The sequence below is a fragment of the Malaclemys terrapin genome, chromosome 9, assembly GCF_027887155.1.
Source record: "Malaclemys terrapin pileata isolate rMalTer1 chromosome 9, rMalTer1.hap1, whole genome shotgun sequence".
NCBI classification, from domain to species: Eukaryota; Metazoa; Chordata; order Testudines; family Emydidae; genus Malaclemys; species Malaclemys terrapin.
Window position 1 is genome coordinate 21,766,188 of NC_071513.1, and position 16,060 is coordinate 21,782,247.

General features: G+C 42.8%; 1 protein-coding gene across 7 annotated transcripts in view; it reads right to left on the reverse strand.

Annotated features, from left to right (window-relative positions):
- Window positions 1–10,355: 10,355 nt before the first annotated feature.
- The window catches only part of ARHGEF9 (Cdc42 guanine nucleotide exchange factor 9), a 307,995-nt gene continuing 302,290 nt past the window's right edge, over window positions 10,356–16,060 (reverse strand). For 5 of the 7 annotated variants that reach the window (XM_054039987.1, XM_054039988.1, XM_054039993.1 and 2 more), the window contains one exon: window positions 10,356–14,417. In XM_054039987.1, coding sequence (XP_053895962.1) covers window positions 14,236–14,417 — 182 coding nt within the window. In that variant the 3' untranslated portion in view covers window positions 10,356–14,235. The remainder of the gene's footprint in view (window positions 14,418–16,060) is intronic. The other 2 variants (XM_054039989.1, XM_054039990.1) reach the window with 2 other exon arrangements.

The following is a 16,060-nucleotide window of genomic DNA, read 5'->3' on the forward strand; positions in this document are numbered from 1 at the left end:
TTCCAGGTTTAAAATAGCTCACACATTTAAAAATACTCTGTGCTAAAATTTGGCATAAGAGTTGATATACTTGAGAGGTGATTTTTTTTTCTTTTTAACCCTAATTATTTCAATTGTTTAGGATCGCTTTCTGTTTTGAGGGGTTCAGGTAATTTTTCTGCCAGTTTCTAGATCTCACATCGGTTTAATTTTCAAAGAGGACCTAAAGTCTTTCAGACAGTAGAAAACATCTCATTAAACTGATAATTTATGGCTAGATTGTACAACTTCTACTCAGTTGGGTGAACACCCACTAACCTGAGTAGCTACATTGACGTCACGGCCACTACGCAACAGAGTGAGGAAGGGTTCAAATCAATGGGCTGACTTGTGTAAGTGCTCACTAGTGTAGTGACCCAAGGCAATGGGACTACATGTGTGAGTAAGGACTGCACAGTCTAGTCCTTATTTTTATTTTAATTAAAATGCACTTTGCAGCTGCCCGGGTGTTTCTGTTAGTTCCTGCTCAAGCACAACAGGGACATTTCCCAACCCCCCCCCCCCCCCGCTTCTCTCTGGTTCGCAAACACACTGAACTCTTGGTTGTTATGTAATGAACTTAGAAATGAAGTTTATTTCCCTCCCTATTCATCGTGGTTTCAGCTCGTTGCCATTTCACATCTCATTATCCTCGTCTCACTGGATGTAGCTTTAATTTTCCTTTAATAAAATGATTTTTGTCGCCTAGGAAAGCCACTTTTGAAATGCCCTTGCTCCAAGGCAGCTTTGTTGCTGCCTAAATAACAATATTACCTGGAGAATCAAATGTGGTTTTAATAAGTGGTGAAGTCACATTGAAATAAATGGGTCTCTTGCAACTACTATTTCAGTGGGATCTTATCTCCCGTTTGCTAATGACACGTGGGTAAATTTAGGGTGAAATCCTGGCCCATTGAAATCAATAGCAAAACTCTCATTGAGTTCAGTGTAGTGCCCAGAAAATTGCCCTGATAGCACTGGAAAGAGGCAGGCACGGTGCACACAGCTGCTGCGAAGGCATGTCCCAAGCTCTCACCCTGCATGCAGTTCTGCCCGTATCGCTCAGTCCTGACCTGCTCAGTTCCCGGTAGCCACTTCCTACTACACTCAGCTGAATGGTGCTTTTATGGGCACAGACTGAGCTCCCCACTTACCTGTGATGTGAAACTGGACTGGATCCCTGGTTTTAGGGATGTAGCCAGGGTGGCATCCAAGAGCAGAGGCCTGCAGCTAGGTGGGCTCGGCCACTATTGTGATGAGGGCCAGGTGAGTAACTAGAGAGAGATCCACCATGCTCCTCTGAGAGGAGAATATTACCTTTGAGATACACCGTGCAGAGGATTCAAAAATAGATACCAGAGGTTATAATAAAAAAGATAAGAGATCTGGGGCCTGATCCAAAGTCACTGAAGTCTGTCAAAAGATTCCCATCAATTTCAATGGGCTTTGGATTAGGCCTTAATGCCTTCAACTCAGACCCCACCCAGCCTGCCGTCAGGGGGACTTTGCCTAGTGAGAACAACTCTCCAGTGCTATTTCGGAGAGAGACGTGGTAGAGGAAAAATATTAATAATAATAAATGAGGCACCAGTAGAGGCTCAAAAATATGCAGTGTAGCTCTTGGGTTTTGTAGGACCAGTGAAATTTGTTGTGCACCACAAATGGTGTTCACTGTGCAACTCCTTCCATCAGCAGGTAACTCTTGCCCCATAAGCAGAGCAGAGCAGTGAGGGACCAGAGATCAAAGTGAAAGAAAAAGCACCAGTACAATGTATTGGCTCTATTTACCCCTATGAGTGGTGTGGAGGGAGCCTCTACTCCTCTGCTATCAGTCACTCCCTATCACTGTTTGTATCACTGTCAAAATTAACAATTATAATGAAGCCTATTATGAATGGTCACCAGAGAGACTGATCTGTCTCTGGACATTTTAACAGCTGGCTGAATAATATAGAGTAATGAATATGAAGGAACTTCCCTGGGATCTGAGAATGTGCTGCCCATTAAGATCGGCTTCCAGGTTTCTCGGCAGACAGAAGGAAGTCAATTTTGTCTCAGTGTTCACCTTGAAATGAATTATGTGCTTGTACAGCACCAAGCACAATGGGATCGGGTCCATGATGGGGCAGTGTAGGCACTGCCCCAATACAAATCCACCCTGATGATTACTAAATCAAAGATTAATAAATCACAGTTTGACATACAGGGGATAAATGCAGAGAGCTCAGTTTCAGTTTGGGGTTTATTTACATTCACTTTAAGGGTCTCAGTGCTGCAATGTTTGGGTGAAAACACTGCAGGGAAATGGTTGTTTGCTTAAAAACATCTGTTTCCATTGGCATAAAAATAACACAGGAAGATATTTCTGTTGGTCTTGATTTGGCAAAATTCTTGTGTATACAAAATCTGTTTTCTTTTGATGCAGAACAATGGAAAGTGCCCATTACACAGATTCCAAGCGCCCTGTCAATTATTTAAAATTACAAAAGCAATACCAATTTCAGTCAGCTCACGCCTTCTCACAAGCAGCAGCTCAAAATACAAACAAAGACATCCCAGTACTTCAGCTAGTTCTTACATCTCCCCTAGCTCTCTGCAGAGGCCAGGAAAAACAAGTGGGCCCTCCAATCAGCAAATCCAGAGTATTTGAGTGTGCCCTGAATAGTGGTATATCCAGGGTTAAATTTGATTGGACAGCAAAACTCTCCCATTAAGTACCAGTAGGTATTGTCATAATCTTCCCCACCCCTTTATAATAGATATTAACTAAGGCACAAAAAAATTCCTGGCCTGATTGGCGGGCGAGCGGAGTACTTACAACACCTAGTGAAGTCAGTGGAAGCTATGGGCATTCAACATCTCTGAAAATGAGGCATTCAGTGATATGCCTGCAGGGCTGGCAATAGAGGCAAGGAGCCTATATGCCCACTTCCCCGCATTAATTGCAGATCTCTCTGGCACTTTCCACATGCGTCCCACATGTAGAACTTCCATTGACGTCAATGTGAGATTTGTGCAGAGAGTTGCGTGCAGAAGCTGTACTAGGGAGCAGTGCTTCAGAGTCAGTTCCAAGCTCACTTTACACTAGTTTTATACTGATACAACTCAGTTTCCAGCACTAGAATTTCTGCTGATTTTTCAGCAATGTGAGATCAGAATCAGGCCCACAGTGTCTGACAGCAGGAGTTTGCCTACTGAAAGGGTGGTTCACTATTCCCTTCAACCTCTTTAGACTTTCCTTATGCATCTGTTATTCTTCTGGCTTACCCAGTCTCCTTTTGAGTTCCCTGCTTTTTCTTTCCTCAGCTTTTACTCTGTTTACGATGCCCTCCCCACTTGTCTGTCTCTCTCTGCAGCTTGTTTTATTCTGATTTTTACCTAAGGCAGCAAAGGAGGTGAAACTTCACTTCTTCCAATGAGCCAAATTCTAATCCCACTGCAGCCAGCGGGAGCTTTGCCGTGGGACCAGAATCTGCACTCCTACCTTTTCCTGTGGCATACAGATTTTGATACCCTCCCATTTTAGTTATATCACAAACCACTCACAGTGTCAGAACCAGATTATTTCCCATCATATTTACAATAGTTGAGACATATTCAGGTCTTCTAAAATACAAACACTTAAATGTTACCAAATCAAAATTCTCCCCCTCATTGGCACCTGAGCGTTCTATGCTCACTTCATACTCATTTTGCACAGGTATAAATTCGGAGTCAAATGCTGTGCCATGTGAGTTGTGCAGCTGTGTATGCACACCAGGACAAAATAACACAGAAATACCCCTATATAGTACTCCTCATGGGCTAGATCTGTGGCCTTCCAGCTGGTGTATGCTGCCCCGGATGGCAGAATTTGTGAGTGGCTCTATGCCACCTGATGCTGGCCTCACTCAGTATTGGGTACATTTGGGAGTGGAGGAAGTACCTCTGGTCACCCTAGTCAGTGGAACAGTCTCTAGGAGATCATTCCTGCTGGCACAACTTAGAGCAGTCCTTAGGCTGCCCTAAATTACACCAGAGGCTAAACCTGTCAGTCAAGGATTGGAAGAGATGAAAGTTTCCTTAGAGCCAGCTTTGCCCCTGCCCTTTCAGGCCCTGGGCTGAGTGCCGCTCAGCCAGACCTGGGGATCTGATCCCAAATTTGGCCTAATTCTGATCTCACATCTATACTGGTTTGACACAGCATTGGCCTAAAGTAGTTTCTAGTAATTTACAACAGTGTAGTATAAACTAGTTCAGAATCAGGCTCATTGGGCCACATTCTCTACTGGTGTAAATGAGCAGATCTCGCTGGAGATCAGTAGAGCTGTGCCCATTTTAAACAGCAGAGAATTTGGCTTGTTATTTACCCACCAGCCGTGATGACAGAGAGCCCTTGTGAAACTGCACTTCCTTTGACTAGAGCAGGGGTGGGCAAACTTTTTGGACCAAGGGCCACATCTGGGTGGGGAAATTGTGTGCAGGGCTATGAATGTAGGGCTGGGGCAGGGGATTGGGGTGCAGTGTGTAGAAAGGGGCTCAGTGCAAGGGGTTGGGGTGCAGGAGGGATGTGGCGTGCGGGAGGGGGATCAGGGCAGGGGTTTGGGCTGCAGGAGAGGTGCGGGGTATGGGCTCCAGCCTGGCGCCACTTACTTCAAGCAGCTCCGGGGTGGCAGCGGCACGCACTGGGGCTAAGGCAGGCTCCCTGCCTGCCTTGGCCCCATGCCACTCCCTGGCCAGCATGTCCAGCATGTCCAGCAGCAGCTCCTGGGAGCGGGGTGGGGCAGGCAGCTCCGCCGTGCTCTGTCCTCGTCTGTGGGTACCACCTCCGAAGCTCCCATTGGCCACTTTTCCCCATTCCCAGCCAATGGGAGCTGCAGGGGGCAGTGCCTGCAGGCGAGGGCAGCACACAGAGTCCTCTGTCCCCCCACTCCTCCAGGGACGTGGTGCTGGCCGCTTCCAGGAGTGGCACGGGGCCAGGGTAGGCAGGGAGCCTGCCTTAGCCCCACTACACCATGCGGCTGGCAATCCCTGATGGGCTAGGTCCAGCCTGCAGGCCGTAATTTGCCCTCCCCTGGACTAGAGGCTTTTTGTTGTATGTGTTTGTCCCCAATCTATTGCTCAGAATGTGCCTCGTGTTCTAAGGCCATTCTTGCTGTTGGCAGAAAAGTGGTTTTCAGTTTGCAATTAAAATGTAGCAAATGTAGGCTTTTGAACTTACATGCCCATATCTCATATTTACTCTGCTTTCAAACAGAAAATAAAAGGCTAATAAAACTAGTACTTGGAAAGCCATTTCCAGGGGTACTAAAATACCTGCTACCTATCAGTAAGAACTGCTGTCCTTTTCTACTCAGGATTGGCATATGATGGGAGAGAAAAGCCATCCAATGTCTAGGTCAGCAAGCACTGTATTGCATATTAGAATGATTGGAATGTTATAGCTCAATGAATCTCGCCTTAAAACACTGTCATTCATTGAAAAAGGACATTTCTCACATTTCGGGTTAGGCAATAACTTTGTGACAAAGGGCCTTTCAAGGCAACGAAAGCAGCCACTTTCTGTTCAGCAAATGGCTAGTTCCTTAAAAGCTACTGCTCTCATCAAGATTGAGACTTTTTTTTTTTTTTTTTGCAGCGAACATAATACAGCAGCAACCCATCCTAGTAGTACCAATATGAGTGAAACCTGTACTTTGGCTTCTGTCTTCACTAGGAAAGATCCAGTGTTAAGTGATACTCTAAACTATCTTCAAGCATTTACTAGATCAATTTTGCTCCAATCACTAGAGAAATCTCATGGGTCAAATTCTGCTCTCAGTTATACCTGGTGTAAATCTGGAGTAACTTCACTTAAGTCAACAGAGCTGCTCTGAGTTCATAACTGAGAGCAGAATCTGGCCCAGCCTCAATCATGAGCTTGATTCTGCTTCCCTTATTTCACATCAGCAACCTAAGTGTGTGAATGGTCCCACTGATTTAAGAACCTGCTGCTGGTGTAACACACTATTCAGGCAGCCCAACTCTGCCATCATACGATGACTTTTTGCTAATCCCTTGTGCATGGTTGCTTCAAACAAGCTTTGCTATGGTCCTGATCCCACACCCATTGAAGTCCATGACAAAATGCCCATGAACTTCAGCGTTGCAGATCAGGTTTGCTTACATATTACATACCCATTTTTTGCTCCAAAGATTGGATCGCTCAAGTTTCCATTTCCCAAACCAGTAAGGATCCCAGTCCTGTCTGACGAAGTTATGCTTCTCAGCGTTTATAAAAGGAAACCGACCCAAAAAAGATTTAAAATATACCAACACACTTCCATCAAGGTGTGATCACCCCACCAATATGGGGGGAAGGATAACCCAGTCACTAAGATGCTATCTTGGAACTCAGGAGACCAAGGTTCAATTTGCAATTCTATGCTCCGCGACAGACTTCCTGTGTGACCTTGGTCAAATCACTTAGTCTCTCAGGGCCAGATATTCAAAACTATTTCAGTGCCTAAAGATGCAGCTAGGCACCCAAGAGGGATTTTCAAAGGAGCCTAGTGGCCTAATTTCCACTGAAATCCTTAGAGTTAGACACCTAGGCACTTTTGAAAAATCTCACTGGGCACCTATCTGCATCTTTAGGAGCCAAAATACCTTTGAAAATCTGGCCTTCAGAACCTCAGCTCCACATTTGTAAAATGGAGAAAGCAGACAGATTCTCTCTACATCCCGGGGATAAGATTGTGAGGTGCTCAGATACTACAGAAATGGGGACTATACATCAAGAATTAGCGACATCGTTAAGTATCCCTTTTTCCTCCTTTCCCCAAACCCTGTTAACAATTCTCCTGTCTGGCTGGAGGGCTGGAAGAGACAGAGTAGCAGGGGGTGAGGTCTGTGTCAGAACCAGATGTCCATGTTTGGAGCGCCTCTTGGGGCACTTGTGAAGCTATTGCTCCAGCAAGAGATTAATTTTTTATATGCCCTCCTTTATGAAAAATTAAAACAAACAGAGTGTTCTTGTCTTACAGATTTTTGTCACTGCTGTTGTTGTAAGCAATATTAGAAGGAGAAAACATTAAATGTCCAAAGCAATCAGAAGAAGTCCATGATGCGAGTGGATTTAAATTACTAGCTTTGGTGAGAAAAGGAGAAGCCAAAGGTTTTGGGGAAGGGAACAAACTGGAGAGGGAGCCACATTCTGTGATGCTCTTGGGGTGAGAGAACATTTCAGAACAGTACTAGGGACCGTCCTATCCAGCATTAGCAATGGTTAATTGCCCATTCTCAAGAGCTCGGCAGCTTGATGGTCATTGCATGCACAGGAGCTATTTCAGCCGCAGAACGAGGAGGAATTGTGCAAGGGATGAATTTGATCCTGAGAGGTGGAAAAAATGAGGCAAATACTGAATAACAAATTTAAGGAAAAAAACCCTCCAACACACAATTCAACTTCAGTCTGGAATAATCCTGCATAGATGGTACATGTGCACACATTGTTTTGCATTGGAGGATGCTGAACCAGTACTGTAGATGCAAAGGCTGGTGCTGGTTTGGTACAGAAGAATAGGGTCTTCTTGTCACTCGGTTGTGCCTGTACCTACAGTCCAGCTTCATTAGTCAGATGCAAAGAATGCTTGCGAAAAGCACTTGTACTCTGTACCACAAACATGGATGCATTGCTAGAACATGAATCACTCTGATGTAGAGTGTGCTGGTTCGGCAGTATTTGTGTCATTTCAGGTACTACCTTGCACACCCCTTAGCCTCCATATTTTAGAGACTATGGTGCCCAGGTGCCTGGCACCTGACATTCAAGGTGATGGGTATATGATGTATTCGGCATATATATTGCCTGACATTGCAGTTCACAGACATGCAGCTAGAGTAATACTGCAGTTAGCAGATATAATATGAACAACCAAACCAGACATAATTAATAGAGACAAAGTCATTTTCAGGTCATTTCTCTAATGTCCACAATTTCACTATTTAGGCTCTGATTCAGCAAAGCGCTTCAGCATGTGTTTAACGTTAAGCAAAAATAAATCCCAATTCAGCACAGCACTTATTGACATGTAAGTGCTATGGTGCAGAGTGATGGACTTAATCACGTGCTTAACTTGAATGAATGAATTGCTGAATCAGGGCCTGGTACACCAGTGTAAATTGGTAATATCAGCAGTAAAATCAGGAAGCTACTCTGAGTAGCAAATGAGAACAAAATATGACCCAGTGGAGTAGCCCAAGTTGCGAAACAGTTAAAAATTTGGCCTCTCTTTTGCTCTACCAAATGAAGTCCATGGCAATCTGTGAATGCTGGATGTCTGAAGCCCATGGTAACTTGTCTGAATGCCTGATGTTCGAAAAAAGACCACGAAAACAAAAATGAATAAAACTTGTACCTACATAAAACCTGTATGCTAATGGTTGAACCAGTCTCCGATTGGCTCTGTCCACTAAGCCAACCAGAAAGTAGAAAATTAAAGGGACATTTAGGTTAAAAATCATGTACTTTAAAAACAACAACAACAATAAACAGCTATTTCACCAACATCCTCAAGTCAAAACAAAAAAATACCATAGGGCCAATCCATATCAATCATTTGGTATAACAGAAATAAAGTCTTTGTAATAGAAGAATCATCAATATCTTCACTGCAAGCAAAATGTATACAATACAATGAAGCTTTTTCAGTGTATTAATGGAAGAGAAAGAAATGGCAAATCTGTGATGTTTTATTCCATTGATCTCACTTCTTAGCCCAGACAGACTCTGGAATAAACACTGCTTGCAATGCTGCAGCATTCTCTCTGTAATTCATGTAGAACTGATGATTTCTCCTTTTATTTTTTTATTTCCCTTGCTGATTGGTTTGCCAACATGAGTGGGCTGATCCTCCAGTCCCTCACCATGCTAGCATGCTGACAACCAGTCACCCAGGAAAGTATCCAGAATACAGAGAGCGAAAGGGGAGACAGACAGACAGAGAGTTACTTGTTGAGACTGGTATCTGTTTGGATGCAGTCACTTCTGGGCACTTACAGTGTTGTCTCTATACATTCTAGATAAGGTGGTATCAGCATGGGCAGGGCCGGCGCTTCCATTTAGGTGACCTAGGCGGTCGCCTAGGGTACCAGGATTTGGGGGGGGGGGGCAATTCGGCGGCGGGGGGTCCTTCCGCGCTCCAGGTCTTCGGCGGCAATTCTGCGGCGGGTCCTTCACTCGCTCCGGGACCCGCCGCCGAAGTGCCCTGAAGACCAGGAGCGCGGAAGGACCCCACCGCCACAGAATTGCCGACGCCGACCGGGAGCGCGGAAGGACCCCCGCCTAGGGCGCCAAAAACCCTGGCGCCGCTCCTGAGCATGGGGATTGCCTGGGTTGCTAACTGATCTGAACACCAGGGTTAAATAATTAGAGTTGTCTTAACTGCAAACTAATTTTTGGTATCAAGTAACAGAGGGGTATCCGTGTTAGTCTGAATCTGTAAAACGCAACAGAGGGTCCTGTGGCACCTTTAAGACTAACAGAAGTATTGGAGCATAAGCTTTCGTGGGTGAATGCCCACTTCATCAGACGCATTCACCCACCAAAGCTTATGCTCCAATACTTCTGTTAGTCTTAAAGGTGCCACAGGACCCTCTGTTAATTTTTGGTACTAACTCAGGCCTATTGTCTTCCCCTGAGAAATGTCAGGGTGTCTCTGGAGTGGGCACTGTGTGACTTTCCGTTTCTTCTTGAGGGTCACCATCTCCTTTCACTTCCAGGGAAGACCAAGTTGAGAATGTGTTCACATTTTTTTGAGCCAACATTTGTAATGGATTAGGGGGCGGGGGGAGGATGGTGGGGGACAAGAGGGACAGGGAAGGACAGAGGCACTGGCTTCTTGCTCAGAAAAATACTGCCTGTGCTATACGGTACTATCATTATGCTCAGGAATTTTTCTTATGTTAACACCAATGTATCAGCCACTTGATGTCTGTTGTGTGAATTTTGTGGCCTTTCTTTTTTGTTGTAAAGCTGACCAGAATTTAGTAATCAAAACCATCATTTAAAACAATGTTTCTGGGAAAGACTCCCCCTGAACTCTATTTAATGCAGAATCAGACTTGAAATCCAATATTTTGTAAGAATTGAACCTCTCATCCTTAATCAATTGTTTCAGCTCAGTTCAGTGGAGGGCATGGGCAAGAAGTGTGGGTTATTTCTCGGGAGACACTCCAACCCCTTTTCTGGTTCCATATGAATGGCTTACTGGCTGCTTTGCTGACAAACCAGCCCCCCATCCAGACAATTCTTGCACGTCCTTGGGAAAAAGAGTAAGACCACTCTGCGAGGAAAATGATTTAAAAATGCCTTCAGATGCCTTTTCATTTCTTTTTATTTAACTCCATAAATATTTTCATAAGGCTCAGTGTCTTTACAACACTTTTTTTCAACACTTTTTTTTGTTTTGTTTTATACACACAACTTAGACACTTGTTTGACAGGGTCAAACAGTCCAATATAAACAAAATAATAAAACTGGCAAGTGTGGATCAGCTGGGTTACCAAAATCCATTTTTTTTTTGCCCATACTGTTAAAACCCCAAAAGCACTAAAATATCAGTATTTGGCTTCAAACTTGTATTTTAAAAACCTTGATTGTTCTTTTTTATTCTCTGCTACAAGTCCGCATCATCATAGTGCCTTTAAACTCCTCTGGACTCTTTAGATCTTCTCAAGGAAAAATAAGCTTGGTGATGCCATGCAGAACTTACAAAAGCTACTAAATATACATGTTCCCTGAAATGTAGCTGCAATGAAAAGATGACAGAGCATAAAGAGAACAAAACCAGAAACCCAAAGCACCACAGTGTACTATCAATAACGTTGCAGTGGATGGCTAGTGCCCATCCAAGAACTGAAACAGATTTCAAATATATTTTTCTATGTATTATTTTCTATTTACAACTGTTAGATGCACCTAGGTTGGTTCTTGTTTTATCTTTTGGAGAGGGTGGGGAGGCAAAAGTCTTGAACTTACATCCTCTGCTAGGTCAAGGGGTAATGCGCATCATTTACCTATGGAAGAGGAGGTTTTTTATATTATATATATATATAGTTTCAGCTGGAGAAATTCTGTGTACATCTAAGTCTGTTACAACTCTCTTGTTCTACTGCCCATGGAATGGTATCTGGGTTCCTCTTTTCTGGCATTGAAATGAAAATCTATGTAACATGCTAAGTCAAAAATTACCCCCGATTTGATCAGATCTAATGTGTTTTGGAGCTTTCAAGTATACAAGACTGCCCAATCCAGCGCTCTATTCCATAATTAATAAGTAAGTAAAAGTGGGACCCATTGTTGGTTCGTCTTTCTATTCATGCTTCATTTCTTGCAGCACCTTGGCAACTTATGGCTGGGAAGAGCTTTCCGGAATGCCATGACTGAGGGCCAACCCTGCTTTGCTCTGGAACACAGGCCTGCATCACTTTACCTGCTGCTTGGCTTTGGTGCAGGTAGTTTAAAGCTAGAAAAGCTATTGTGTTTTGGTTTTCCATGTAAGCAAGAAGCTGTGAGTCTAACACGTGGTCTTGTCAGATCAAGGGAATCTTGATTTATGTTGCAAATAATGATTTGGCCGTGTTGTTCCTTTTTTCTAGTGCTGAATATTAAGGAAGCATCTTCTCATAAAAATAATGGATGTTCCATTCTCACTCTCAGAGGCATAAAACAGTAAATGAACAGGCTTAACTAATGTGCTTGTTACTTTTCTCCCTTAAGCAATTAAAAAGGCAAAGGTACGGGTGTAATTTTCATCATATTGACAAGGAGGCTCTAATCTTTCTCTCTCTGTGTGTCTCTCTCCAGCCATTCAGAAATTGTAAGACATTTTGTTTCATCCTTTATGTTACAACTTTTGAGGAATCGTCTCATTCACTTCTCTAAACACCCATCCTATTAAACAAACAAAAATAATAATTGCCACATATTCTGTATTAAAATCTGAGCTGCTAACCATTAAAAAATGCAGAGATACAAAAGAGTATTTAAAAAATGTTTCTAGTAAAAAAAATTGGGTTGCCTCCTGATTGGACTTTTTTTTTTTTTTTTTTTACTACTGTATATCATTTACATATTGGGGGGGGCGAGCCTTCCTCTCTTTAAAATACTAGACTTTCTTTGTTGCTTATTTATATTTTCTCAAGTAGCAAAGAAAGTGCTGAGATAATCTTTGTGCTTTAGATGGGAAATATGGTCACTCCCTTATAACATGGCATGGTGCCTTTATCTTAGTGCTTGCTCTAGTCCTACAAGAGAATAAGCTGCATGGAAATATTGAAATCATTCACTGGTGGTCTTCACAGGTTCTTGTTTTTCAGGTGAAAAATTAAATCTGTGCTCCCCCCCCAGGCATTTCTCTGTACCGGTAGCTAGCTTGATTTGCTTTGATGACAGATAAGATTCAAAAGAAAAGAGTCAATACAAATTAGAGTTTGGATCATTTCGCCCCATGTTTTCAAAGGAGCATACAGAACAGCACCTGCACAATTTTCACCTTTTTATGTGAGCAAAATGTCCACATTTGCCCAAGCAAAAAGGCATTTGTGAGTGCAATGATCTGTTTTGTGAGCCGAATTGCAGGCTTCCGTACAGGCAAACTAGTGTGTTTGAGGGTTAAAATCTGAGGGTGAAATTGTAGGAGGTGTCATTGAAAATGCAGCTCTGAATACAGAGTGAGAAAAAGAGAGAGAAAGAGACACAGAGAGGTTAACTAATTACTGTGCAGCCTATTGACAATGGTGCAAGTTTGCTGAACCATTGCTACAGTTTAGACTAGTCTGATTGCTGATCTACATTTGGATATGTAGTCCTGGTCACATGGCAAGACTTCTCAGACACTGATTTCAGTGCTATCTTTTCTGAAAGGCAATTTTCAACCTCTTCCACAGGTTGGAGGCATTAAACGTTGAGTAAATGTTTTTGATTACTTAAGCAATAATCCTTAACCTAATAGGTCATCATTGTTAGCGAATGTCCTGTTTGGTAATTTGGGGCTCAAGGCAAAGCTAGGGATACTTAAATAAAACGTAACAGACCAGAAAGCAAGTACAGCAATGGCTGTTACATCTAGGATCATTGCTCCTGTAAACTGTAATCAATGGTTCATAACAGTGATGCTACGTGTGTGTGTGCGTGTGTGAGAGAGAGGAGGGTCCTCTGAGTTATTTCCTGCAGAAAGAAAACTGGCCATTTTGTTTGTGTTCAATAACTAATTTTTCTCTACCTAGAATGCAGGACATGAGGCCATCAACCAATTTTAAAACATCTGTCATCTTTATGTAGGAAAAAGCTAGTATTGGACATCTCACAGGGTAATTTCTCAGCTAAAAAAAATCTCCAGAGAAAATAAAATAAAATACAAAACAAAAAAGCCCCCATTGTTCTCTTTCGACATTACTGGGAATGGCATGTGTGATTGAAACACACAGCATTGAAATGAAACACAGTTTAAAAATGCAACAAATCAATTGAACAGAAGTCATCTCTCACATAATAAAGATCTGTTCCCCCCTTTTGTTTGATTATACCCCCCTCCCTGGCCCAAGAACACCTATAAAAACAGTTAAGCAATAGAAGTACTGAGCAGCATATCACAGTGCACAACAGAGCACACCCAGACTGGAACGACTCAGAACAGAGAATGCTGGGGGGAAAATGCTGTTCATTGAAAAAAGAAGTCTGGGGACAGTCAAGGGGTGGGGGGAGCAAAGGGGGAAGGGAGCAGAGATCTTCCCCACCTCTAAAATAGAAAAATAAAAGGCATAAATAAAATAAAATATACACCAATGTGGCCTGCAAGGAACTTCAGTGACAAACAGACAACGAGCAAGAAATTGTCCTGGAGAGACAATGACAAGTTGGACAAAAAAAAAAAAAAATGAACAGAAAAAATGATGTTGTCTGACCAATTAAATAAAATAAAATCGGGCACATGAGTAGAAGTCATTGGTGCTTCCTAGTATCTAGTAGTAGTTTGCTTCCCAAAAACAACAAAAAAAAGTTTTTGGTCCTTCTATATCTATATCTATATATAGATATATATATATATATGTGTGTGTATATATATAGAATTATTTTTAATTGCAACAGTGCTTCTCCGAAAAAAGGTCCATCTATAAATATAATTTTATTTATTTATTTTTATTTTTAAGTTTTTAAAATTTTTATTTTAAAATTCTCCATCTCACTCTAGGTATTATTTTTTGAATGGCGTTAACCTGCTGAAATTTTGCCAGAATGGTGACTGGCTGCGTTTGGGTTCGGTGAACTCGAAGACCTGGGACTGGGATATGCCATCTGTCACCATGTATTGTCCCTGATTTAATGGATCCTGGGGTGGTGGATAGGCTGGAGGAACCGACCTGGAGTAGCTGACACCTGCATTGATGGTGGGGAAGGGAAAAAGAAAGAGGTCAGTCAGAGTTCAGTTGGGTCAAAAAACGTACTCATGATATTACTTGCTATAGCTTTAAAAACCAAGGCCCCAAACAACGGGGACATGAGCAGTAGAAGGCAATTCTAGGGATGAAATTAGCAACTAACTTAAACCCTCACTCCAAATGCAACCTAAACTAGCAAGCTAGTTGGAGATTTGAGAAAGATCAATTACTTTTGTTTTGGTGAAGTTTTGCTTTTCTCTTATGGAAAAGTCCTATATAATTTAAGCCAAGAGAGCTCTATAGAACCATTAGCCACGGTTATCTAGAAATCACTCTATTATTGAAAAGGCCAAGTCTTGTCTATAGAATTGTTACATTGCAAAGAACTGTACCTCTTCTATAGAATTCCATTTGTTGGTTTCAAAAGACAGAAGGCATTGCTTCCTCTACTAAATCCTGTAGGACTTTCCCCTAATGGCTTGTTTTAAATTCACCAGCCTGGTTTCAGCTTCTAAACCAGAAAGTACTGGGAATCTCACAAGAGTCACTGACTGCTAACTCCCCAGCCCTATCTCCAAGGCGAGGTATTCCAAAGAAAGGATGGTCTTGTGGCTGAGATATAATAGAGTGAGTCTGAAGTCCTGGTCTCTATTACTGGCTCTGTCACATAATTTCTATGTGACCTTGAGCAAATTACAATCTCTCTGGGCCAGATAGGGCCTCCTCTGATGCAGAAGGGGTGAGGGGTCCACTGTCTTTAAGACACAGAACCCTGTAGAGGATGCTCTCTGGAACTGGGATCCACATGGGTGGGTGTAGGGGAGGTAGAGGATGGGTAGCCCTGAACTGATGATGGTGGGGCTGAGGGAGCAACCATCACTATGCCTGTGGAGATTACCAGGGAAAGGTAATATGGCCACTGGTTATACTTCCTTCTTGCTGAGACCGTCCATGAAGGGTAATTCCCGTCTTAAGCAAGGTGCCTGGGCAGTGTGATAAAGTGGAAGCTACACTGCCAGGAAGCAGGGGAGAGCAGAGGGAACATCAGAGCTTTGAAGCAAATGCAGAAAGTTCTGGCCTTCTGTGGATCCCCTCTGTTGCCTGCAGAACCTGCTACTCATTCTGTGGGTAGGGCAGCCTCCCGATAAAAGAATGTGGGGGGAACATTATGGAGATCTCCTGCTCTCCTGGGTTATACTGCAGGAGTGGTGGGCCAACCTATTGTGATCAGTTTCCCCGTCTGAAAAATGAGGACAATACCCACCTTCCTCATATGAGGATTATGAAGCTAAATTAATTAATGTTTGTAAAACGGTTTGAGATCCGCAGGTGGGAGGTGCTAGAGAAGGCAAAATATTACAATTAGCACCTAGATACCACAGTGATTGGCATAAGAGAGATTAGATTCTCTGCATGTTGTCAGCAATCCCTATCAGCACACAAACACACACTTTCATGTGCCAGTGCTTTGGGATCCGGGGATGGGAGGTGTGATATATGTTCAAAGCAATTACAGGCAAAGAATTAAACTCTCACAAAATGCACTGCATTATTATGTGAAGCTAAGCTGCCAACCATTTAATCTTGGTGCATCATTATATAGGTCCTTCCATTATAACAAGCTAAGAGTTTAATATGTCT